The 27,253-nt window shown below is 32.3% G+C and overlaps 1 protein-coding gene across 3 annotated transcripts; it reads left to right on the forward strand.

Annotated features, from left to right (window-relative positions):
- The first annotated feature begins 124 nt into the window (after positions 1 to 124).
- On the forward strand, positions 125 to 26,809 carry LOC136419611 (uncharacterized). 3 transcript variants are annotated; one of them, XM_066406082.1, is made up of 11 exons: positions 179 to 197; positions 591 to 751; positions 10,899 to 10,939; positions 13,554 to 13,684; positions 17,253 to 17,426; positions 18,079 to 18,153; positions 21,563 to 21,696; positions 22,131 to 22,258; positions 23,226 to 23,427; positions 24,809 to 24,933; positions 24,990 to 26,809. In XM_066406082.1, the coding sequence occupies exons 3-11, from the start codon at positions 10,900 to 10,902 to the stop codon at positions 26,504 to 26,506; spliced, it is 2,526 nt and encodes an 841-aa protein (XP_066262179.1). In that variant the 5' UTR covers positions 179 to 197; positions 591 to 751; position 10,899; the 3' UTR covers positions 26,507 to 26,809. The 3 variants fall into 3 exon arrangements, with proteins under 3 accessions (XP_066262178.1, XP_066262180.1, XP_066262179.1); XM_066406081.1 differs by having other exon boundaries at positions 125 to 751; XM_066406083.1 differs by having other exon boundaries at positions 125 to 751; positions 23,229 to 23,427.
- Positions 26,810 to 27,253: the final 444 nt, after the last annotated feature.

Raw genomic sequence — 27,253 nt, forward strand, 5'->3', positions numbered from 1 at the left:
AATGACTTAATTTTTAATGGATTTCTTAACACTCAATAACGATCCTAGATGGGCTTAATACGTCTCTGATATGGTACTCAAACCATCACAAAACCATGGAATACCACTTACCAGCCGCAGTTAAGTCACATCAGCCAGCTACGTCGCGCAACGCCGTGTTACCACGAGTCAAAATAATATCGACCTGTTCAATATATGTAAGAAAATTTCGATCTTTGGCTGCTAATGCGTTTTTATTGGACTGATTATCTCTAGCTATTTTCAAATGGTTCAGAGTTTTTGCAAAATTATCGTCGGCTTAAGTAAGCAGCTGGAAAAGTACATTCCAGACAACGTTTCGTCGCTTTTGCGGTTGAGTGTCTTCGGGGTGTACGCAGTTTCACCAGTGCGCGTTTTTCCCGTGAAAAATTTTATAAACAATTTTCTTTTGAAGCAACTATAGAAATCAAAATCTTTTTTAAGAATTTAGCCGCAGAATTAAGAAGTCTTTGCTTGTTGTATTTGGAATTTTTAGCAATATTTGCACTTTTATGCGCTGTGACTTATTTGTATGTGATTTATTTTATTGAAGGGCCTAATTCGAATCATAGGGACGAACTTTGACTTACCATTGTATCAAGAAGTGTTCAGTGCTGATAGTAGTGTGATACTCATCATACTCAGGAATTTCTTTAGTGGAATATGTTCTAAAAGCGACATTTTCTCTTTGGAGTAATTTCTACTTGGTATTACAGACAGTCAGCGGAAGAAGGTATGTATGTTAGGTGTAATAAGAATGCCCCTGTTTCCTAATAGTAAGCACAAATTCACATTGTCTATATGGTTTCAGTAATTTTGAGTGTAAATAGTTGGATGTTTTCAATTAGTGTTAGAATATTTGAATATCTACCTATACTTGTGTTAGTTCCCGATTTTTAATAAAATTGTGCTACACTATTTTGCAATTATATATGCGCACAATATGGTGAAAAACAGATCATAGTAGTTAATAACAAAGAGAGAGAAAGTTTTTTTGTGTTTAAAAGATAATCAAAACTTAATATGGATGTTCTAATTAGAATGCAGGTTTTTAATTTCCTGTAGATGGTGTAAAACAAGGAAATATCATCTCTGATAGTAGTTTGTAGAGAGGTAATGGCCAGTATTGTCATAATAATTCTTGTCGTTGGCATAATTTCTTGTGAAGTGATCGTTTCCAAGGCTAAACAGCTTTCAAATTCTTATCAGAGCCTTATATAGCTACTGTGTTTTTTTCCTTTCCTGTATTTCTAATAAACTATCTGTTAGCGACTAACTACAGAAATTGTATTAGGATCTATTGTCAGGACTGGTAACAGAAAGTACATACAGTCTTCAACTAATTGAGAGTTATGGGAATTTGTAACAATACGTTTGTTTCATAGCAAGAAACTTCGTAAGGCTGACAGATTTATACAGGATTTTTCTAATGCTGAGCCACTTATTTTAATAGGCTATAGATCTAATGGTTTAAGATACTTCACTGAAAAAGGAAAACATTGCAAGGAGACGTAGGTCCAGAAGGCGTGCATTATGCGCAATCCTTTTAAACATACAAAAATATCGCTAAAAAAAAACTGTTTACCTTTATTTTACTGGCTTTCAAATTTTTTAGTAATTATTTGCTTCGCATATTATATACGGGACATGTCAAATGGTGGCATGCCTTCTCCAAAAGTTAATATTTTGGGAAATATAGAAACATTTGAAAGTTAAAATGTTATTAATTATTTTTCCATTATTCTGGAAATATCTAAGTTAGAAACCTTTGTGAAGTTATGTTTTTTATATAAGGTAGGTGTTTTTCGCGTTGCATGATTAAAATACATTGTTGATTAAATCGATTTTTTTCTAAATCGGATCGAGATACTGAAATGAAATAATATGTAATTATTAAGAAAGTTATGAAGGTTGAAGCTGTATGGGAATAGACTGAGATAAATCTAGGATTTGAACCGTGAGAACTGCCAATTTATCATTCTTATGCGAATGCAAATTCTTCCCATAGACACATGAAGTTAAAAATGTCTTACCAGATATTGGAAGTTCAAATAGTTTTAGCCATCGTTTTCGCTTAGACTTAAATGAGAATTACTAAACATTTTCCTTTCAAACGAGTAGTTTATTCAGTTTTAATACGAGTCACTTATCAAGGTTTTGCGTTAAATTTGAAAACAATTTCAGAAATTTTTATATCGTAACTTTACGGTTTTTTGAAACTATAATAAAAATAACACAACTTCGAATCACTTTTTTTATAACAGTTGTATTGCCGCAATGTACCTCTTTTTGTTCGTAACAAAACATTTTTATACAAGATACAAATGTTTTATGGGCTGATGTAATAGTATGCCGTGCAACGGTAGATTGAGTCCAAAGACTCAATTTGGGCATGACTATTAAAATCCAGTAATTCATGAATTGGTTATTTCAATTTTATGCGGTTTTCAGATAATAGTTTTGTTCCGATTTTGACGAGAGGTCATATCATTCCACGCTGCCATATCATTTATCGGTTTTAACACTGTTTTTAGTTAATTATGTAAACGCATTTTATAGTTATTCCAATAGAAAGTTCTCGGATGAATATCCTAATGGAAACTAAATCTTTATGCCTATAGAATATCTGCAGCGTGCATCTTGTGGTCTTAAAGGAAGTTTTGTATTGAAACTGAGTCAATGTGTGTAATATCTTGATATGTTTTGATTTTTGGATCATATCTTGTGTGTATAACGAGAAAAAGAGAAATTATTCATCAAAATATTGCTCTACAGCTTTTTTAAATTTATTATCTGATGAAATTATTGATAACTTGCAATTATAATTTTTGGAGTTTATTGTTATAAACGTGTAATTGGTCCCTACAATGAACAGTTTAAATAATATTTAAGAAAATCGAAATTCTAAACATTCGTTTTGTTGTAGATATGTTTAGAAGTATTACGAATTAAAGCAATTTATACTTTTATGTTGTAACCTCTGTTATGTAAGTTTGTCCTCTTGTTGAATATTAATGACACAATATCGATTTAGGCGATTTGCAAATAATTATATTAGGTTGTTCGGAAAGTAATTTCGTTTTTTCCCGACAGAGGATTTAATGGTATTTTTTTGCACTTAACCTCACACTTAAGCCATATAATTTTTATATGCTTTGAGAGCTCATATAACAAGGCTTGTGTGTGAAACATTTCAATTAATTCTACGCAGTAGTTTTTGGTTGGTGCCCTTTTAAATATGGAGAGCGATAAGCAGCATTTTCGACATATCCTACTGTTTTACTACAGAAAGGGTAAAAATGCTGTTCAAGCCAGAAAGAAATTGACCGATGTGTATGGAGAAGGTGTGTTGACAGTACGCCAGTGTCAGAACTGGTTCTCTAAATTTCGATCTGGCAATTTTGATGTCGAAGATGCACCACGTTCGGGAAGGCCGGTTGAAGCTGATAAAGACGCCATAAAGGCATTAGTTGATGCGAACCGTCGAATAACAACACGTGAGATCGGATTGAAGTTAAATTTATCGAATTCAACAGTTTATGACCACTTGAAAGGCCTGGGATTATCCTCGAAGCTCGATATATGGGTTCCCCATGTTCTCACAGAGAGAAATCTGTGTCGCCGCATTGACGTCTGCGATTCGCTTCTCAAACGTGACAAAAATGATCCGTTTTTGAAGCGCATCATTACTGGGGACGAAAAATGGGTTGTATACAACAACGTCAAACGCAAGAGGTCATGGAGCAAAAAAGATGAATCGACTCAAACCATTTCCAAAGCCGATATTCACCAAAAAAAGGTGATGCTGTCTGTTTGGTGGGATTTTAAAGGAATCGTTTTTTTTGAGCTTTTACCGGATAACACAACGATTAATTCGGAAGTCTACTGCCAGCAGCTGGACAAACTGAAGGATGCACTTCAACAGAAAAGACCCGAACTAATCAACAGAAAAGGTGTAGTGTTTCACCAAGACAACGCGAGACCTCACACAAGTTTGGTCACTCGCCAAAAGCTTTTACAGCTTGAATGGGACACAATGCCACACCCACCATATTCTCCAGACCTGGCACCATCGGATTATTATTTGTTCCGGTCACTCCAAAATTTTTTAGACGGTAAAACTTTCATCTCAAATGATGAGGTCAAAAACCACCTCGATCAGTTTTTTGCCAGCAAAGACAAAAAATTTTATGAGCGTGGAATTATGCTACTACCAGAAAGATGGCAAAAGGTGTTGGACCAGAACGGCCAATATATAATTTAATAAAGCATTTGTTTATTATACGAAAACTGTCATTCATTTTCACATAAAAAAACGAAATTACTTTCCGAACAACCTGATATTTCGATATACAATATGTATATTAATAAATACAAAAATACTCATTTCCAATAACGAAAATTTGTATTTGTGATCTGTTCGTAACTTTTAATGATATCCTAATAAATGCCACGAATAGATTAAGATCGTCTGCTACCTTTTCTCAGTTTCAACACACATTTTGCCTAATTGTATTTTTAAACATTTCTTTATCTTACACAGTGCGCAAAGTTGATTTTACGACATTATCATCAACACCAGTGGTTTTAAATATCATAAAATTTAAATTATTAATGAATGAAAACAGTTAGCATTTCTCATTTTAAGAATTGCTTGGATCTAAATAAGCTTTTTCGAATATTAAGTTGTTAGCAAAATATGCTATAGTTGTTTACCTAACACATTCGAAAAGTGGTATTACACGCTGTCGGTCAGCAACAGAGTGCAATAAAGACACTTTCGCATATTTTATCTACAATATTTTTCTTACGAACGCATGTGTTTTAACTTTTTTGTCTTCTCAAGCCCAGTTAATTATTATCGTGAAATAAAACCTTCACACGCACACGTGCGATAAAAATTTTTACCGCACTTGTTAAAAAGGGGTTTAAAACCTACTAGCTTTTATACCCTTTTTAAAATTAAAATAAAATTTCACATTTTGCTTTTTCGCTGACCTATTTACAATAAAATCTACTGAAAACATCTGTTAGATCTCACAAAATGTTTTAATAACCTGAAAGTAAAAGCTTTATTATTACATAGCAAAACCTAACCCGTTTTACCTGTTGAAATTTATTGATCCGCAGGTTGCAGATACACGTTTATATATAAATATTTAAATTTTTGTCTGGTTAATTTGCCATTTTAAGGATCCCCAATAACCGGTTTTTGATACATTTAGTTTGCTTATAAGTTAAACAGTAGATAAATTGTCGATTGCAACAAATTCCCAAAAGTTAATAACTGGGGAAAGGTTCTTTCTACCATCTTTCCAATTTAAATTGTTGCCGATAATTCCTGAAAATCCCATGTCATCATCATCGCAATATCCACAGTCCTTAGTATAGTGTGACATTGCAGAAATTCCAGCGATCTTTAGTCGATTAACTTATAGTTAGCAGTAACAAGAATGCCATTAAAAAGCTGGTTACCTTCACTCGAAAGGCAGTTTACCTGCAGCCCAAGTGATTTTTTCGGCCACGCCTTTTAATAATATTATGGTTTGTAATTCCGTATACACCTGCAATGAGTTGACTTTAAATTTGTCTTTGTTATGTTATTAATAAAACATTTAAAGCTGGTCACACCTCATGCTATATGCCTGATTCTATAACGTGTGCGAAGACAGGGAATACATCATAAGTTAAAAACAGATGTATTCATTGCAAATTTTGACTAGTACATCTCCAAAAGCAGTAGTACTAATCAATTATGTCATGACGCTAATATGTAAAATAATTTAGCTACTTGTTTTGTTATCTAAACCCCGAATCTGAAATCGATCAATAGAAAATCACGGCATATTACCCAACGCTACTCAAAAACTCGAGTTACGTAACATATTAACATAATTTTTACAAACGCCTTGGTTAGGAGATGCATAGATAGATAGTCTAAATGCCTATGTACTTGACCAGGTCATGAGTGATGTTTTAATATATTATTTGAGTGTATCATTAGAATCGCTAATTGTAAGTGAAATCCAATTAAATACAGAAATACAGTCGCTAAGGACTTGTAGGAGTGTTGTTGCGTTATATGAAAAGAGAGGAGTAAAGAACATGTCTACTTTAGATACGTTAGTTTTGTTAAAGTTCATTAAATATGTTAATGTAAGTCTAGGGTCAAAGAAGGAAAAAAGAGTTCAAATCTTTATTTTGTCTTTAACTACTATTAAATACGCGTTATTAACGCTTCAGACTTTTTGGATATAAATTCTTATTTTTACACTTAGTCATACCTAAGTATTTTTAATAAAGTATGATTTGCTAGGTAGAGTTTTACAAGTGACTCGTTTTTAGTTCTCTTGTAAGAGTAAAATTAAGTGTTTGCTAACCTTCTGGAATCTACGTACTTTCACGGATACTGGCTGTTCATTCTGAGGTGCAATTCGAATGATTTTGCATTCGCATGATGTTAAAGTGGCTAACATCTTCTGAAACCTACAATGGAAGTAATCAATTTGTGAGAAATCAATGCTTGTGTCTAAATCGAACGCCTTATATTTATCATAAGGAAATTATTGACAGCTGCACAATTCTCGATTCACCCAGAAATTCTATAAACATTACATATAGCATACCATATACATATATATTTTTCAAAGTATTGTATCTAAGAAGTGTGTTGCAAATTTGAAATTTCGTTTCGAAAATTATTTTTATGGTTATGTGGTGTACTGATTAGCTGAGTTTAATCTGAATGTTTGCATGATATTATGTACATATATGTCGGAATATCATTTGAGACGTTTTCCATGTTTAATCGAAGGTGTTTATTAATAGTAAAAGAATAGAAATACAGACTAACAAATTCTCTACTCCATGACCGCTCGTCTGCCCATCTATCTATTAACTGCCTGTTCTTTGTCCTTCTTGACTTAACTTTCCCAATTCTGATGAATCCTTAAGATCTGTGGGAAAAATACTTGCCAGTCCCTGTTTAATATTGCCCTAAATAATTGCACACATGACCATTTAGGTGCGTTGTGATATTACTGATCTCGTTCGACAGTGCCTTACTTTAAAGTGGCTCTGTCAACCTGCCTATTATCTTATTATCAGCTCTAATGTTACATTTACAAAACTTAAGGACTAATAAATCTCTGACATACATATGATTCTTTTAAAATATTCTTTAGTTGTGGAACTTAGTCGTGAAAATTTTACAGTAAAATGAAAAATGCTATATGGTATTCTGAAATACTAAAACATTTTAATTAATTTGTGGGGTCATTAAGCTGTTCATTATAACACGTACACTTACAAAATGGTTTATTAAATACAAAATTATGCCGTCTACGTGGGCGCGCATGAAACAGCAAGAGCTAGTAGAAAATCGACAAGCCTTAATGTAGTGAAATTTAGCAGGTTTTGTGAATTTACATGTTTGTTCTAGTAAATTCTGCAGAGTGGCCAATAAGAAACTAAAAGATGGCAGAAATTTGAGTTTTAACGAGTTAGCAGCAAATTTGTATATTTTTCAAAACTTGAGGTTTTTGTAAACTCTAAAATTTTGCGACTCCAGAATGTTTGATATTTTTTATATTAACAGTTAATTTATTCATAATATGGTCAAAAGTTCTACGTAAATTCGCTAGAATTGCAAGTATTTTTTCAAATAAAATGTTTGAACGTTTCAAATTTTGTTTTTAATTTTTAATGAACATAAAAGGTCGTAATGTATCAGGTAGTTAAATTTCATTTTTCTTATCATCTTTTTTCTTACGGAGTCCAATGCATATCATGTGAACTCAACATATGTCGAGAAATTTGCGTTAATAACATATAGTAATAAATAAAAATTGTCCTATTTGACAGTGTCAGGGGAGAGGTAGGTAATAGCTGTTTAATAAAATGTCATTTTTTAAAATTAAAAAATATACTAATTCACGCAACGCAACAAAATAGATGAATTTTTATCGTGTATAGACGTGGCCTATCATGTCATAAAATGTGCAACTATGTAAAAACTAAATGTGACTTATTCGAGCATTTTCATTAAAAAAGTATTTTGCAATTTTAATCCATGTATGCGGGATATTTGGCCTTTTTTATATTCAAGAACATCGCTTTTTTGCTTACCGTCTTGAAATATCATGTTCCGGTTTTTTTCCCATGTCCGTTCGAAGTTTATCTAAGTTCCTTATGTATCAAAATATGAGAAAACTATGTTCATATTTTTATTATTTTTATTGTCAGGAATTGAATTCAGAAATTTCATTTGTCATTATAATTATAATGTCGGGAAATATAATTAATAATTATTATTTTAGTATATACTGATATATATGAGGAAGGACATTCAATTCGTTTTCTAATCAAATTATCGCTTGCAGCGTGACTTAGTGTCGAAACACAGAAGCCACATTTAAACCGTATGGAAAAGAAACCGTTTATGTATCGAGGTTCTAGGTTACAAAATGTGGGTTACCGCAATAACATATGAGGAAGGAACCTAATAAACTTCGATGCTTTGTGCGCACAATTACATAAGTACCATAGGTATGTGACATTACAGACAATAGCAGTGTTGAAGCTCTGCCATGTAATACTCGATTTAATTTTAATTGCAAGTATGTCCCAAGAGGTGTTCATTATACAGTTACTTTTCGATATATCTATTCATGACATTCAATATAAATCTTTTGGTCAATTAACAAAAAAAAATGACATTTTAATGGCAGAAAACTGACAATACTTTTATTGCTTAGGCTTTAATAACCATCTATGTTAGTAAATGGTAAATGATGTTAGAATGGCTCATAGCAGTAAATCAGCAATTACAAACAAGTGCTTTACAATGAACTTTCATACAATTTCGCAATATTATTACGCACAGGTGGCGTTATGTGTTAGCATTTCCATGACAATCACGTATGTTTTATGTGTTGTTTCGGGATTTCAGAATATAAATAAAATTTGACAACATGTTATAACATACAGAAACTATCTGTTGCTGGTAGAACAACTTCTGAGTATCTCTATCTTTTTTATAACATCTTAACTATTTTGAAATAACTGGTTATTTGGATCTAGTCTACTAAATTGAACTATATTAATAAAACTTAATAGTACTCCGTAGGTTATTATTGTATTTTTTTTTTATTCGAAAAAATATTGAAAGAAAGTACAGTGAATTATAAAAAATATAAAATATCACACATGACGTTTGAAAAAATATGATATTAGTTTTTTTTGACAAGAAATTGACCTAAACATATTGTGGGCCGATTGTCAAATTACTGAATATTCAACCATTTCTTCCTGCTTTTCAATTTTTAAAATCGGTTAACAAATAACGATTTTACAGCTTTCTGTATATGAGAAGCGACTCTCAGTCTAGGACCATCAATCATATTTTTGATTTGGCAATCACGGACCAGAAGGTAAACGTTTGTTAAAATAAACAAGAATCTGTCATTGTACACTGTATTAACTGGATTTGATGCACAATAATTATTATTTATGCAATCAGTGTCTGTAAAGGCTCTTTCAATACGCCACTCATATGTTACGTATCTCTTTTTACCAAATTAAAAGTAGCTATTTAACATGAGTGAATATACAGGGACAGTCGAAACCAAATACTTCTTCGCATTTTGGGATGGCTTATTGTTTAACAAGCAATATGCAATCAATGTATTGTGACAGTGTATAATAATGGACTTCTAGAATATGGTAAAGGTAACGGAAGTATTCGAAAGGCAGGTTCATTGTACCTGCTTATGTCTGCAGTTTGAGGACACGTCGAGAATTGTAAATGACTTAAGGGGTGTTCGTGCATGACCATACATATGATGTTTGTGATGTGTATTTGCTTTTTTGTTGTAAACCTTTGAACTGTTTTGGTCATCAACGCGATTCATTGTAATACGAGATGGGAAAATCTCACTCTTTACTCATGAGCTCTTTGTTTTACCTCCAGTATTTTATTTTATTCTCTAATAACCGATAATTAAGGCATTGTGCACGTGGAAACAGTACGTTTTTTGAACGAAACTGGACGTAAGAAAATTCTAGTGATCGTTAAGTATGAAGATAAACGAAGAAGTTCTCCCTCAGTGATTTAACAACGTAATAGATAGGAAGGTTTTACAGAAAAAAATACACCAATGAACTAATCACTGCCATAATCAACAGCTTTTTAATCTAAAAAATAAGTAAAAAAATATATTATCGTCAGTTCACAATATACTTACCTCAAGAACTAAGAGAAAATGATTTTCATAAAAGAATTAAATTTTGCGAAATTATGTCGGATAAAATTCGTTAAGATGAAAATCTTGATAGGCAATCGAGTTTAAATTTCTGTTTTTGACGTTCAGTTTAAAAAAGCAAGTTAACAGAAATAATAATAATTTTTGTCAGTATTGGTGGGACATCCAAAAACATCAAAAAACAAACATTAGCCTTAGTACCATATACACGTTTGGTTCATACTTCTTACATGGTAATTTTGTCTCTAATTCTATATCTCGTCTCAGTAACATGTCAATCCCTATAATTTTCAATGAAACATTGTTGATTGCTGTTAAGTGCAATTTATCATCAAACAATAAAACATTGATTGTTAGATCGTCAGTTATACCTATTGTTATGGATTACGATGATAAAACTAATAATGCAAATGCAACGATTCCTTTCGTAAAATTCTTTCGGTGCCCCAGCATTGTTAAACCACTGCACCTAATTTATAAAGGAAATTCTATAGAAGGAAGTTTATCGTCGTATCTCTCTTAATTATAGACAATGTCAATTCTTAATTGTTAATTTATACAACAGATTTGTGCAAGAACAAACGTAGCTTTTAATTTGCCATTCTTGTTTCATTGCAGAATGAAACGACCTCCCGGACTGTGGATTCTTCTGTCGGCAGGTAAGTTTTTTCGATTTTTTTGTATTTAGACGAAGAACTAATATGTAATTAATCAATTTAGCTTATTGTTTAGTTACTAACTCCTCAATATTCTTCTACTAATGATTATATCCCATAAATTAAATCCTAAGTTCTTTCTTTAACTTGGAAAATAGGATTGGTGGGCTTTTGAATACGAGTTGATTCTTTTGTTTGCAATTTCATTCTTATGTATTTATGATTTAATTTGAGAGAGTATTTTGCGTGTGAAACGAAAAAACACTGTAATTCTTATGTATTGGTGGCTAAAATGTTCACGATACAGTTTTCGCTGATTGTGCTTGAAAAGCATGCAAGAAGCCAACCTTCACCTACTAACGAATGCAAACGTTAGGCACGTCAAACCAACATGTCTTTTAACAATAAATTAGAATTTTTAGCCGCCGTTTGATGAATAGAATAATATGTTTTTTCATCGTTTGTGTTGAGAAAAATTAAGTCGAAACTATGATGTGTTGCTGTTGAAAGCACTCTTGGGGTTTAATTAACTCGTTGGATGTTAACACGAGAATTGTGTGGCTGATACGTTTATTGCACGAAGACAGCGCAATAAAGATTTTGTTGGAAAGGTGCCTGTAATTTGCAGTTTTCTTTTGCATGTCGTGTCAGCTTTTTATTTCTCCTTCAGTTCATCTGCTGCAAGTGCGTGCAATAATTTATTTGAGGTATTCGCATTGTGTCTCGATCTCTCTCTTCTCACAGATTATTTTTGCATACTCATTTTGTATGCTTCATTATTTATCGCTGTATTTCTGTACCTGCTTCAGCTTATCTTACTCATAAGCGAAGCCTCTTTTAATAGGAGTCTATATCGATGCCAATTCTTTGTATTAGTCAGAACACAATTCAACTCCTGATGTCTTAAAAGAACGTTTCTCCGAACATTAGTATTATTATGTGAATTATATTATTGTATAGAACATTAGCATTATTATTGCAATTCTTTGAATTCCTCTTAGAAATATCTGTTAATTGCATTTTCCTGAAGTCTTTGTTTATGTATACATGTAAATGATGGAATTTCCATATACCGTAGGAGCCGTGATGTATTATGAGCATATAAGACATACTGGGAGATTTTTCGCTAGAGTTTTAAAAATTTCAACCAAGAATTAAGTCCCACTTTACACATCTGACACTAGATTTAAGAAATTATGTGTTAAAGTCTTCAAATTGTTCAACTAAAATAAATACTTACATGTATTTAAACACAGGGTTTGCTTACACTTACTGTTACATTTAAACAAACAACGTTTGAGCCAAACAATTTCTTTGTATATCTTACAAATAAGTTTGGGATTTTTACCGTTTATGCAAAAATAGCTACGATGATTATGAAGTAAGTAATAAAGTTATAAAACGGAAATTTGCAGGCAAATCTGCTTTGCGACCATTCTACTGGTTAGAATTAATTATTATAGCGAGATAGTGAACGAAATTCACTATCTATCTATAATCAGTATAAGAGGATACCAAATAAAGCTACACAATTAAAGGTATTTTTAGATGTATTGACTGTAAAATCACTTTCTGCATGTGCCTAAATGAATTTGCTACATCGATGTCTTTTTTCTAACTAAATTTTAACAATATTAATTTAAATTATATTTGAATCGCATTCAGAACGATCAAAGTTGTCATAGAAAAAGGTTAGAAAAAGCAGAACAGAAAATATTTTGAAAAGGAAACAAATAAAAACAAATTTTTCAAAGACTTTAAGTTTAAGAATGAGGCTAATTTTAGATGTCTTTCATCATTTTTTCTATTTTCTTCATAATTTATTATTTCTATTCTGTTCTAAACGTTTCCCTATTTCCTTCTTTAATAGTTCTGAAAAATGAATTAAAAAAAACAAAATTTTAATTTTATTATTCAAATATAGTGAGATAAGGGAACTGACGAAGCAGGTGCGTTCACGCACCCGTAGAATGATTTTACAATTACACTGTCCAAAAATAAGTAAGTTTTTATCGCTTTATTCTATATGTTAACTTTGATTTTTTTCTTAATATCATCAATTATCTAAATTTTCTCTATCTGTAATAATAAATTGTAACCAGTGAAATGTCCGCCAAGTAAATTTGTTTGCAAATTCCTATTTCGCAATTTTATTACTCGTTTCGTGTTCGTTGTACCTATTTTTGCGTAAGTAATCACAAACTTAAACTATTTCGCGGAAAATAAATCTTCTGTTGAATTTTTTTACGAATACTATTCGTCTTCAATACAGTTCATCTATATTCAAATATGATAAACAACTGCTACAATTATACGAAATAGGTCTGCATGAACATATATTATATCAGCAAATGTATAGAAGTTCTGCTTTTAGTTGAATAATGTGGTCGTAACTTAATGCCATTTGAGTAAATTGATGCCATTGAGTAAATGGACAAATTTTCAAATGCACATGAGGTGCATTGTTTTTCAAAACGCCTCTACTTAGAACCAAAAATGCGTAGGCTGTACTTACAGAACGTACTAATTGCATCCCTTTTAGTTTCCTGCCTTGATTTGTTGAAATCAAAAACTCGTTATTTAACTCAATGCACACGTTACTACAAAATAATTTCAGGTGTGTTATGGCTAAGTCTTCAAGATGTTTACGGCATAAGGGCGACTGCACTGATATTCTCCAAATCAACGACCTCTTCTACCACGGAAGCCACATCGAGCTCGTTAGCCGAAGAGAACAGTAACACAGAGGTAAGATAATAAAAACCGTGTCTCGCTTTAAATTGCCATGAATATCTTTCATTGTGATTATAATTGAAAAAAATGGTGAAAAAAAAGTGTCGTAACACCATAACAAACTTAATTGTCTTCCAGACCATGTGCCCGCACTTGCGGTTTCATTGAGCAAGCGAATTTTTACTTTTACTTAAAAGCAAAAGTGACAAAACAGTCGAATTGGCCATACATGCGATTAAAATATTAAGCAGCCGTAATCGGTTCACTTGAAAAAATAATAGAAAGTAGATACACTGCCGCTGCAACACATTCAGACCGAAACGGAATTCCTCCCATTACAACAAGTTTAATCGGCCGCCATTATTCAAATTTGAGACATTTGCGTTGTACGAGTTTAGAAGATAGTTAGGGGATTTTATAATCGCAATTATCTTTTAGATAAGTGTGCGATTAACTAATTTTGGTATTATTATTTTAATTTAGACTTTCGCCTTGCACAGTACCCTTTTGTTTTTAATGCGATTCAACTTATACGTAGGAGTGCAAACCGTTTTTCGATTCAAAACAATTTCGACGTCGATCTACAACATTCATTCACTATTTTTAGCAATTTTCTCACCATCACCATCCGTCGAGAGTCTGGAATATTATCATTAACAGAAGTTTTTATAAATTTATTCATAATATATTTTTTAGGTATCATACTTATTGTCATGATAATTATCTTGAGGTTAGTATGTAAAAAATGTGAATATTAACACATTTGCACATATGCAATTTCAGAGCTAGCAATTTTGTAGGTAAATCGTCAATAAGTCTGATTATGCAAACTGTTATTTTTAATATATTTATCGGAGAAATAATAATTAAAGCTAGCTAGCTCTGAATTTCAGATTTATTATTTTCCAAATATCATAGACCGCTGCATTTCTTTAATTCGTTTCACTTCATTTATGAAAATAAGGCTCTAAATAATTTCAAATACTGTATAATACTCGAAAACAAATTTTTAATAAAAAAATAAAAATCAAACAGAAACGGATTATTAATTCACAAAAAAAATCCTACCGCAAGTCTTATGGTAACGGGTTATGCTCTATTTACATGTGTACCAAATCATATTGATCAAATCGGTGCTAATAACAACGAAACACTTCTTAATATTATGCAGTTTGCTTGCGGTAGAAATTCGAATTTAACTTGTTTCTTTTCTGAGTCGCTAATTAAAACTATACTTATGCATGAGAAATGCAGGCTGGAAGTGCTTTAACTGGCAAATATGCAACATGAAACCTTATAGGGCCATAATAGAAATGCTATTCCCGCAGAAATGGAAAAAAGGAGATTAGTTCAGGTTTCTGAACATGAGATACACAAAAATTATACAGAGGTAGAATCGAAATATGACATACAATAATCATATGAAGGAACAACAGAAATGCTGCCTTTGCAGAAAACTAAGAAAGGGGAATAGAAAGGAAATAAATAAGGTCTCAAAAAAGAGCGAATAATTTTGTTTTTGCTCATTTTTTATTTCTTTTCTTCTTTGTTCGAAACAAGAAAAACAACTTCCAGAAGGAAGTTCCGTAAAGTTAAACTAACAAATCCGTTCATTACGAGCAAAGTTGTTCGATGAAATTCAGAATTCGATTCTAAATTTGGTTTCAATCGTCCTCGTTAACCCTATATTAAAAACCGTAGTATTTATTAACAGTGTGGGTTGTCATTGTATCCCTGAAATCGATGTGAAAGCAGACCATCCCAAAATTCAATAGTACATCTAATTACAAGAGGTGATTTACAATGGCTATTGACATTGATTCGTATCCTGCTGTAGTACTTAAGGTAATTACCTACTACAGTCGCAATATCTTGTCAAATCGGTAGTTTGCATGTTTTACAGTTTTACTAACGCAAGAACGGCTGTCTACATTATCTGCGTCTTTACAAAGCTATAAACAGGTCTTTGGTACACTATGTCATTTCTAGTTTTAAGAAGTCAATTTCAAGGTAGTTGCTAGTTCCCGCGTTGCGTAGGATCTTCTTCGAAGCGCTTTATTGAATTATTTAACCTCTTTAATAGCACGTGTTACGTAATGCAACCATACATTGTCGGTTTGATTATTCGTATCCAATAGGCGATGGCACTTTCTATTTTGCTACTCATTTTTTGCAAATTTTGCATATCTGATTTTAATCATGTCATAGAAAATATTGTTAAATATGAAATGACTGTGCGTTACACACATAATAATAATTAGGCTTTCTATTGTTTCTGAATAAGTAAAAGACAATTTCGCATTCATAGAGTCTGTGGAAGTGCCTTTGATATATTAATTTATGCGGTAATTACCAACCTCATTAAAACTAATAATCCATATTGCAAAAATCCTACCCGTAATTGAAATTCAAGCAACCGCTGAGGTGCACTCAAGGTTGAAAAACAAAAGTTACACCTATAAATTTTACAATAACTTATTTCAATCTCACTTTCTATTGAAATGTCATTTTCATTCCAGAACAACAGCCTATTATTTTCTGCCATTATGCACTTTGTTTTTTTTCTTAAACAAGTAATTAGGTTTGCCTTTAGTTTAGCATCGATTGAGTTTCTGCATTAGTTAGAAACAAGATCGTGTTGCACAATTAACTGATTAAGGATTCCTCTGATATTGAAATTGTTTTTAAGGTTGCATTATTGACATTTAAAATGTCAAACGTAACATTATTAACGGCACGAAATGTCAAACATCATAACTTGTTGCGGAAAATGTATATTGTTTTTTGATGTTCACGAAAGGAGAAATAGGATAAATTAACATATTATTATCGGCCTTTGTCGTAAACCATAAAATTGACAGCCTTGTTGGTGGTAATTAGTAAGTAAGTGAGGGTCAAGATGTTTTAATGATATGCTAATAGCTACAACTTTGGGAAAAGACCGAGGTTGTACATTTTGGGTTCATATTCCCAATTTTAATACTTATTTTGACTGTGTATATCTATAATATTTAACCTCGCTTTTATATGATTTTTTTAGGTAATAGTCTCAATACTCAATGCTGCATTTTTTTCAAGTTTAAGGAAGTAAAAATTATTACGAAATGTAAATGTTCAAGTAAATCTGTTTTTGTCCTTTTACTCTTAGGAATAGGCTCCCGAAATACATGTACGTTGTTTCTGGATACCCTGTATGTAGTGCGCAATTAAATGTATATATGTATATTATAAAAAAAAAACATATCGAAAATCAGAAATCATCAAGTGTCTCTTGATATTTTTTCGTGCCTGTATATGCTAATTTCTTTGACACCTAATCACATAATTTGGTTTGAATTTGGATATTAAAAAAGGAATAATCTTTTAATCATGATCATCTTATTGATCAGAAACGAAAAAAATTATTTCTATGTTTACATGAACAACCTACCTTTAGATGTGCTTTTCTAACAACTCCGAATCAGAAATATTGGGGCAACTTGCCTTGGAGAGGACTCTGTTCTAGGACATTCAACCTGTTTTGAATGGTTTAATATACTTTCCATTAATTTTAATACCAATTGAATTTTTTTTTCATTTCCAGATCGTGCATAATACCTCCGAAACCCTTCAAAGTGCTAACAAAACTGGAGCAGAAAGCTCTAATAGTTCGGAACCCGTTCTGACTGGGAATCCTCAACTGGACTACATCTATGACCCCAATTTACCCAAAGAATTGAATGGGTACAATCTCTCGGAATACCCTTTCTATGAAAGAGTAAGTGTAACATTGTCATTTGGATCAGACCTTTTTTTAACATATTATATTTTGTGAATTCTATGGGAATTTTAATATTGATATGTATAATGATGATATAGCTATATATATGTATATGTATACATATGTATATGATATAATGATTGTAATTGAGAGCAATAATTATTATGGAAGGTAAATCTACCCAAGATTTTTGAAATAATCATAAATTGTTGGCTTATTTATTGTCGTAGTTTCATCGTTAGATTTTGAATTTTGAATTTCAATAGTAAAAAAAATGATTAAATAGGAAATGATTGCATAGATCAGTATTTAACCGTTGCTATTACATTAAAAGTAAACCAATGTTTTCAAACTTTCATACTTGGTTTTATGCAACTTCCGGACTAAAGCATCCCATATCAAACTGATTTCATACTAAGTGCACCCATTCATCATGCAGATAAACTTCATTAATATAAATTTCGACTTAACATGCAATACGCGTTACACCGATGTTAAATCATCTTGAAGCATAACACCCATATCTCATTTGTCTTCTTGCTTATCATCTGTCCAGAGGTGTGTTACTCCGCTTTGTCACGAAATACTTTCAGTACTTATATGTAAATTGCTTAATCTTGTCCGTATTAATTTTCTGTTTGTCGTTCAGGTACCCGAGGAAATAGATTTTAAATGTGATGGACTACATGATGGATTTTATGCCAGTGTACCACACAAATGTCAAGTAAGTAGAAATCGTTTTAAGATCAAGTTTAATAGGTTCGATTTAGAACCAGATCATCCAAAAACTCTCTTAACTTCTTCAAATAATTTAGCTATAAAGACCAACAGATCTAATAACTGATAGTAATTTTATGTAGGAGATAGTATCTACGGAATACTAAAATTTACCCAATAGTCTGCTCATTTTAGATTAATTCTCTGGAAATTATCTTTCCGCAAAGTTATTCATGTGCTGTGAACTTTAACTGCATCCATTTCCATAGAAATATTGAAGTAAAACCTGGCATTAGCTTAATATTAAAATTAACAACACATTAATAATTTAACTATAAGTTGGTCAATCGAAAGGTTAAATCAAAAGCTAGATGCCTGAATTACGCTACCAATTATAACACATCAAAATCGTCGAGAAAATTTCACCTTTAATTTTTTAGTTTTATTTCATGTAGTTCAATTTGCTTTCTTTAATTACCCTATTAACATAATTAATTATTTGAAAATGTATTCACTACAAAAACAAATAAATGTTAATTTTTTTCTATTCCTTTTTTTCGAGTAAATCGTCCATTTCAACTGCACGCGAATCGATTCGATTATTAATTCAAGCAAGAATCCGAAGATATTTGATTTTATGGAAAACATTTACATAATAATATACGTATACACAATTCATATAATAAAAATATACAGGGGGAGTATGTCAAATTTCAGGGATAGAATCAATCCAAATACATTGGGACCGAATTATATTACTTTAGTGCACTCACTTAATCCTACTGCTTAAATAAACTATGTCTGTAATAATATATTACATACTAAGTTGGAAAGTATTTCCTTACTATCGAGAGATTTGATAATTTATCGAGAGGTGTAGTGTCGAGATTCGCTATAATTTCGAAAGAGTAAAAAAACTCTCTATTGTCTTTTGTATACTGTTTTATTTCTAACTGCAATATGTATTTAATTTGGATTAATTATATGATGATGTTCATTGATTTAACATGAATAAATAAACATCATGAATTTTATCAAACGTTTGTTATTTTTTTAAAAATGTATAGAGTTTATACTCCAAAAAAGTATTTTGGTATGAGGTGTACGGGCAGCAAACAAAAAAATAACCAAAAATTTTTGGGCAATGGATAGTATGTTAGAAACAATTCTAGAAATAATCAAAATAGGCTAGGAAATTGGAAAACTGGGAATGAGGGCGAGAAGTTAAGGTAGATAATATGATATTTCCATACCTGTAATGAGGTTAGTAATATCAACATTACATACGTATATGGTTGTAAATAAAACAAAATACCTGTCTATCTACCAAAGTAGCTTTTCAAGTTTTAACATTTACATACAAACTTATATAATTAACGATGATCTAAACACTCTATACGTTGGAATATAAAGGTTAAGGAATTACGCGTAAAGAAGACTCGGGCTGAAACTTGAAAAACAATCATTTCTTCGGCAACAATACGGAAGAAATATTGAAAGCCGTTTTAATTTTCTGCCATAATAATGTTATTGTCAAGCATCGCTAACCATATACGTACGATGAAATAATTGTATTTACCAATAACAGTAAACAAACACGAAACCATGGCTGGTAATGAATTTCAAAAAGTAACCACAAAATTTAACAGTAATTTCAGTGGTAAGTTTTTCTGCACCGAAATTTTATGGGCAATTTCAATATCACAATGTGGGTTTGTTATTAGTAAGACAATCTGAAATTGCAAATATTGAAACAATAAAAGAGTAGTAACTTATAAATTAAGTTCACATACAATATTTTTAAACGTGTCTATAAAACGAGTGTTGAGGATTCAGACTATGATAAAAAACATAATCGATTTTTGAAATTGACCTGATTCTTATCATTTTTAGGTGATTTAAGCCATTTTATTCAACTGGTTAAAGTGATAAGTTAAGCTTCATAAAAAAAATTTACCGTTGCATTGTTGGAAATATTTCTTAGTCATCTTGCTTTCCAGGCAAACCTCGATTTTACTTTATATGACTTTTACTCAATTAAAATTTTTAACGGTTTTTCAGATTTCCTGGAATAATAACAAAAAAAAAACATTATATGCATATAGAAAGTATCTTCAGTAATTATTTGGAGAACACCAGCGGATTTTTAATACTGTTTTTACTCCCATCGATAAAACAACAATATTATTGAATATTCCTCTAGAAACCGCAATTATTTCTCTATTTAATAATGAATTAATGGAGAAAACCGAGCGGGCAGGTATGTAGATATTCGCATGATATCTAAATCTATTAAATAGTGATATTCAAAAAGCCCCATATGACCAGGCTTCTCAGTAATTTCACTGATCAACTATTACATGCCTGAGTGAAAGTGAACAATATTATATCGGTAAGGTTACATTTTTTGTCGCGCCAATTAAATAAGTTTTATGTTATTGGTAGATGAGGAAATACCATACGTAATGCAACGCAATCACATGCGTGTTTGTTAATGCATGACGAGGAATTGATTTGTAAATGACATTGTCTTGAATGTTTTTTACACCTACACCCTTGTGGTTCAAATTTCCGGCTATTGAATTGGTAAATTTTATTCGGTGAATGATAATTTCAGCAAATCACCGGGTGTCTAAATCAAGTTTAAACAGAACATGAATAAATTATTTTTACAGGAAATTGAGACAAGTACATTTTCTTGTTAGTTGCATCTGTGTCCAAAATTTGCATAACTGATTTCAACTACTAATGCATTTTGTTGGTTTAATCCAATTATTGCATGCATTAATGCCACATTGCAACATTTTTTAGGAAGTATGTAGATGTATTTTTTTTAGGGTGTATCAATACCATTAATGTCTTTAAATCGCGATTTTCTAACTCTTGGTAATGTTACCAGCAAGATAATTTCCGTGGAAATGGAGAAATTGACAAATGCTCTATTCTATAGTATAATGGTAAATTCATGAACATATTGCAAGTGTGCCCACATTTGTGAAGTTTGTGATGTAACAAAGTTCATTGAAGAATAGTAGTCACAATTATAAGAATGGAATTAGGTTGTGACTTAATTAACACTATTAATGAAAAATAAATAAAATTATCCTTTGGAGATTTAATGTGCATTGCAGACGATTTTCATGTATTTTTTAAAGTTATTTAGCCGTAGCGAATGTTAAATTAGAATAATGGCGCGACTAAGTTAAACGAACTTCTTTTTCCCCATGATTGATTAAATAGTGAACTTAAACTTTACACATATATTTCCAACTGTGGCCAGTTTTCACTCGGGAATCACAATGGCCCCGAACAAATTGCCTTTTTTCCAAAAAGTTTAGCTTTGAGTACCAGCATACGTTACTATTTTTTCCCTACATAGATTAAATAATTGTGGTTTAAAGATTACTTATTTATAGGTTTATCACCACTGTCTTTCTGGAACAAGATACGACTTTTTATGTGCCAATTACACTGCCTTCGATCAAAAAATCTTCAATTGTCACTTTGTCTCAGAGGTGGACTGCCAAAATTCCAAACAGTTTTGGCATAGGTGGGTTAATAATTATTCTATTTTACAGTAACATCATGAAATAAATTTAACATAAGGACATAAGGACGTGTGAGGCACTTTGGAGCAAAGCACTTTTTTTTTCAATTTCAGTTACCGATGGATGTTGATTCATTTGTTTGTTAGCTGATGATATGAACTACCTAGTACTTTGTAAAACCAAATAAATACTTGTAGATTTGGTTGATTTTGTAGAAATTGATATCGATGCTTTCGTACAAAACCAAATAAATCTATTTTTTAATTAAAACCGATGAAGTAGAATAAACTACATGCACTGGATTTACTTGATTTTATTCTAAAGCTCCTCATTTATTCTCAGCAACAGTAGAGTATTAACTTCCTATGTTTCAAGTCCACTTTATGAAAACCATTTTTTATATATACTATATATATATATATATATACATATATAGAAATGACGCCCTTTATCAAGCGCCCTCAACAACTACAACTGCTCCAATTAATCTAAGAGCTGCCATTTACACTACTGCTCCTCCTGAGGTTGCAGATCCTATAACACTAGGTGCAAGAAGACCCACAGGTAATATTTTTTAACATTATTTTATCTAACAATAGTTAATTTAAAATATCTATATCAATTTTATTTTGATGAAAAGCTCCAAATTCTCCAACACATTTCCCAAATATGTTGTAAACTTACGAAAATTTAAAATAGCTTCATATATGTATTTCTTCATACTCCTTCATCTATTTGAACATTCTATATAATTTGTTTAAGTTATCATTATGTTTTTTAAAAAAATATGATTTCATGGTACAAATCAAATAAGGCTCAAACAAAACAACATAAAAGCAAAAATATTAATTTGAATTTTAATAAATTATTTGTTTACATTGGTTTATTACATGGTATTCGGTATGAATGAATTTCAATGCGGCGATTAAAATAATGACGTAATTGCCATATGCGACTATAAAGACTATACTTAGATTTTTCTGGCATTAGGAGTGAGCCTTCTCTACTTAAAATATTTATTTCGTTTAACAAGGTCTTCACTCAGAGTTTGTTCCCTTTGTAGCAAATCATTGATGCTGATAAGTGATAGCAAGGTCGTCCGCGTAAGCAAACTTTCTAAATACTTGGAATGTAAGGACAATTTTTATTAGTATAGTAATTAGGTGGTTGGTAAAATTTTGGCAACTCGGCATCATTGCCTAGTTTTAAAATGACATTAATTTAGGTGTTTTTAAACACAGGAGGTAATCAACTTATCTGTAGTATGCGGCTGTAAAAGTTAACAACCCTTGCCCCTATTTGTTTACCAATGTGAAGCAGAAATTTGGGGTACAATTTGTTAAACCCAGCGCCTTATTCACATTAAAAACTAAAAAGAGTTTCTACCTCGGGATCTGAGGAATACATTCTATTTTTAACGATGTACCAGCAATCTGGAACATTTCAACCGAATTCACATTTAATCCCTATATTAACTTAATTAACCAAATCTTTTGTTGCTAGTGTTAAATTAAAAGTTTTAAACTATAAGCAGGTGGTGGAGGCGGCGGTGCTCGTCGTCCTATCAGACCGGGAGGCCGAAGGAGGAGACCTTACTATGATGATGAGTACTACGATGATGAATATGACTTAGATGAGTACTACGACGAAAGACCTAGACCTCGAAGAAAAAGACCGAGACCTCGACCAAGGCCTGTTTATGATGAAGATTATGATGGTTACGATGGGGATAGGTAAGTGAGGGTCTTAAGTAAGTTTCACTTTTCTACGACACATATTAATTCAAAGTTTTCAGCATGGTAAAGGGAATCTTAAACTCTTTTTCGTACACTTTACTTTTAGAGTTTTAATTTCATTATACGCAGTCCCCAACATTCCTATTTCGTTACAGAAAAACCAATACATGTATACATATGTATATAATTTATTATATTTTTATGTTTCCATAACTAGTTATATTATTATTGAAATCTAATCAAGCGAATTTTAGACTAAATTTAAGATTCGAAGACTCTAGAATGGTTTAACAAATTTTCTTTCGTGATACAATATTGTGTAATTACTCATTCGTGTAGTAACTTACAGGACGTTCACAGTTTAGCAAACTTCCCAGGTGCATTAATTGAATTGGTGAGTTACAGAATCTCAGATTAGCTGCACTAAGAATAGATATCCTCATAATCTTTTGTATTAAAACATATAATACAACATAAAAAATCGACCATTTCTGGTCTTTTGGTTTCATTTTTATATATTACTGCAGATCACCAGCCCACATATTTTTTTGCCTACTTAGAGTGGAAAAAATATTTTATATAGACATTCACTCATTAAACTGCTGTAAAGCAGCGTAAACCTTAGAAGAACTTTGAAAGTTACCTGATCAATTAAAGAATTCATCAGTTAAAATAAATATTATATACTCATATGAATAGCAGTATACTACTATTATATCTTATCGATGTTTTAAATCAAGGTTATTTTCTTTGTAAATTTGACCTATTCCCCTTTATGGTGTTAAGAATGTTTGAAATGCACGATTCCCAGGACGATAAAAAAATTATTCGCGTTCGCCATTGTGTCCAGCATATGTAGGAAAGTACTGCGGTGGCATTTTTAAATACCGAATAGATATTTTAAGCTTATCCTGAATGTTGGTCAAGAACTAGAACAATAATTATTTCATCTTCATGATTTTTCTATTGTACTGAGTACGAAATTCTCATGGACTCCGACTATCAGAATTTTTATATCGTTCTCCTGTATTATTTTTTCAGTTTTGAGATAAGAACTAAGAGAAAATTATGCTCTTTCTACCACGATATAAAAATTCTGATACAATGATGCACTTGGAAATGATAATACTTGTCATTTCACATAGAGAGAATGTGTTAAATTTTAAATCATGAAATCATGAAATTAATTTAATATATGAATACCATATGACCTTATTATATTGTCGTAACGTTTATTTTCATTTATTCCGAAAATCAAACGCAATAGAAATGTGCGACACAGACCTTCATTGTCTAGTCTGAATGCGTTTCTTTTAATAGCCAATAATGTATTCATTATGTTCATTCTTTTAAGTTGGGGTTCATTTTTCATCTTCAGATACGAAATCAGACGGGTTAATGGAAGACGTCGGCCTTATTGGAGAAGAAACAAGGATAGAAGACAACCAGACGTGGAAGACGAAGAGATGGATGACAGACTCCTGGACGAAAACCCTGCCGAAAGTACTGTTTTTTATTTTTACAGTTTTGATGACTGACAATATTATTTTCTATTTTAGGTCGTAGACGTCCAAAACCTAACGAAGATCACCGTAAGCACTTACCTGATGAGGAATCTGAAGAACGTAGCCGTCCGGTACGGCCAAAATCTACAAGAAAATCAAACAGAAGACCAACTCAAGACGAGTACGAGGACGATGAAGAACCCCAATCGAATGATAATCATGCTTACGAACAACGTCCACGCAAAAAAACGAAGGATTCCAAAAACAATGAACCACCGACCAGTTTAGATGGAAGACCGATAATCAAACCTGCTACTGGAACCATTTATGATCGTCCTAGAGTTGCGCCAAGAATCAATCTTCCTGTGCCCAAAAATGCCGCTGATAAGTTCGCCTATAAAGCAATCGGAAGCGGGAAGGGTACTGTTGCCACTACCACCACCACGGAAACGCCTCTGGAAGAAGAATATGAGGATGAGGAATATGAAGAGCCAGTAAGGAAACCATTGAGATCAGACACGCGCAATTCTAAGCCGGAAAATAAGTGGGAGAAGTCCAAGAATGAAGAGTCACGCACTCAGTCTAGTGTTCATAGGCCTAGAACGAGGAGGCCTGAGCCGGAGAGTGAAGAGAGGGAAAGTAAACCGAAGTATAGCGGTTCGAGGAACAGATATCGGCTGAGCCCAAAGAAAAATCCCCCACTGAGTGAAGAGTATGAAGATGAGGAGTACGCAGACGAAATTAAGGAAATCGAGACGGCGAAGCCGAGTTTGAGAAGCGAGAAGAAATCGGTGGGAATTACCACGACGACTACTCCAAGTACTACCATCAGCACAACAATAACAACCACTGAAACAACAATTGCCAGGAAAGAACCTCTAATGAGAATAATTAAGAGGCCGTTCCTTCCGAGTCGAGGTGGAAACCCATACAATAGCAGAGGTCTTCAGCCTTTAGGACTCAAAGCTGTGGATAGACCCGCTTCTGAAAATGAATCCCAAGAAAGCCGAATTAAAGACGAAGAGCCAGAATATGTAGATGATAATCAGGGCAAAATAGAGGCTCCTAAAGATTCTGCCCCACCAAAACCGATGTTCAAACCTTCTCCTGTTATAATCAAAGTGCCTGTGCGCTCCAAATACGTCCCTCCCAATGTTCAAGGGTCAGAGTTAATCGAACCGGATTCCCCACGACAACAGATATACAAATCCAAGAATTTCCCTGCTTCTCAAACCAGTCCGCGCCCCAAAATCGTCGAAAAGAACCCTTTAGATTTGAACGAATATGACGTAACCTTGAATGAAGCCTTAAGTCCGACGTTACCGAATTTACCAGTTCGCGGATTCCCGACAGGTTTTAGCTCTGGAAGTGATTATGGGTACACAACTTATTCGAGACCCAGGTACGTCTTGGAGCCCGTTTCAAATCTTCCGAATCAGAATTACGTCTTTCCGAGTAAAAGGTCTCAGCAGCGGTTCGAAGCGGTGCCTCAACCGCAATATAGTACCATAAATAGGGAGTATAGGCAGCAACAGCAAAGCCAGACGCAGGCAATCCTGTCTGGTTATTAAAGGGTTGGGTACTCGATCGAATGAGCCATATTTTCAAATTGTTTTAGATTAGTTTTTAATAATTTAATTTTGGAGTGTCGTCGCTGATGGTTGTGTATGTAAAATATTTTGTAAATTTTAATTAAAAAAATGTAAAATATTTTTTATTTTTTCCCACTTCCACTGATTTACAACAGTTCCTGAATTTTACGAAGCCAAAAATGTAATAATGACACTTGTCGCAGTTTCATCACCAGTACATTCTGAAGGCTTTGAGTTATAGTAAAATTTCTCCTAACAAATCGAAATACCATATTTGCAGGTAATCTAAAAACAGAATAATATACAGGGCTTTCTATATGAAATGAAAATGTCCAGATGCAATTTATTTTCTTGAAATGGAGCGGAATATTTGCTAGATATAGGGCAATTAAATAAAAGATTTCAACCTTTTGAAAATGTTCTTTAATTTTTTTTATTGCCAAAAACTATGCCCTGAGATATTGCTAAAACCACTAAATGATATTGCATAGATAGTTAAAAAAAACTGTGGTTACTAAATGCAATGGATTGAAAATTAACAATTTTACATGATACTTTTCTTTACCTTGGATGACATTGAGATTTTTTTCAAGGCAAATATTTCTCTGTTTTTAGAAGAAACAGACTTTCAGAATTTTTTGTCAACGAAAATCGGTCAAGGCGTTCTCGAATATGACGGAAAAATATGCCGCTTCCACTATTTTATATGAGCTGTTTATTTCACAA

Source organism: Euwallacea similis, chromosome 3 (genome assembly GCF_039881205.1).
Source record: "Euwallacea similis isolate ESF13 chromosome 3, ESF131.1, whole genome shotgun sequence".
NCBI lineage: Eukaryota > Metazoa > Arthropoda > Insecta > Coleoptera > Curculionidae > Euwallacea > Euwallacea similis.

Coding starts and splice junctions, on each gene's coding strand:
- LOC136419611 (XM_066406081.1), top strand. CDS start 10,900: ATGAAACGACCTCCCGGACTGTGGATTCTTCTGTCGGCAG. Junction 13,685..17,252: donor AAGAGAACAGTAACACAGAG/GTAAGATAATAA, acceptor TTTCATTTCCAG/ATCGTGCATAATACCTCCGA. Junction 21,697..22,130: donor TCCAAACAGTTTTGGCATAG/GTGGGTTAATAA, acceptor ATACATATATAG/AAATGACGCCCTTTATCAAG.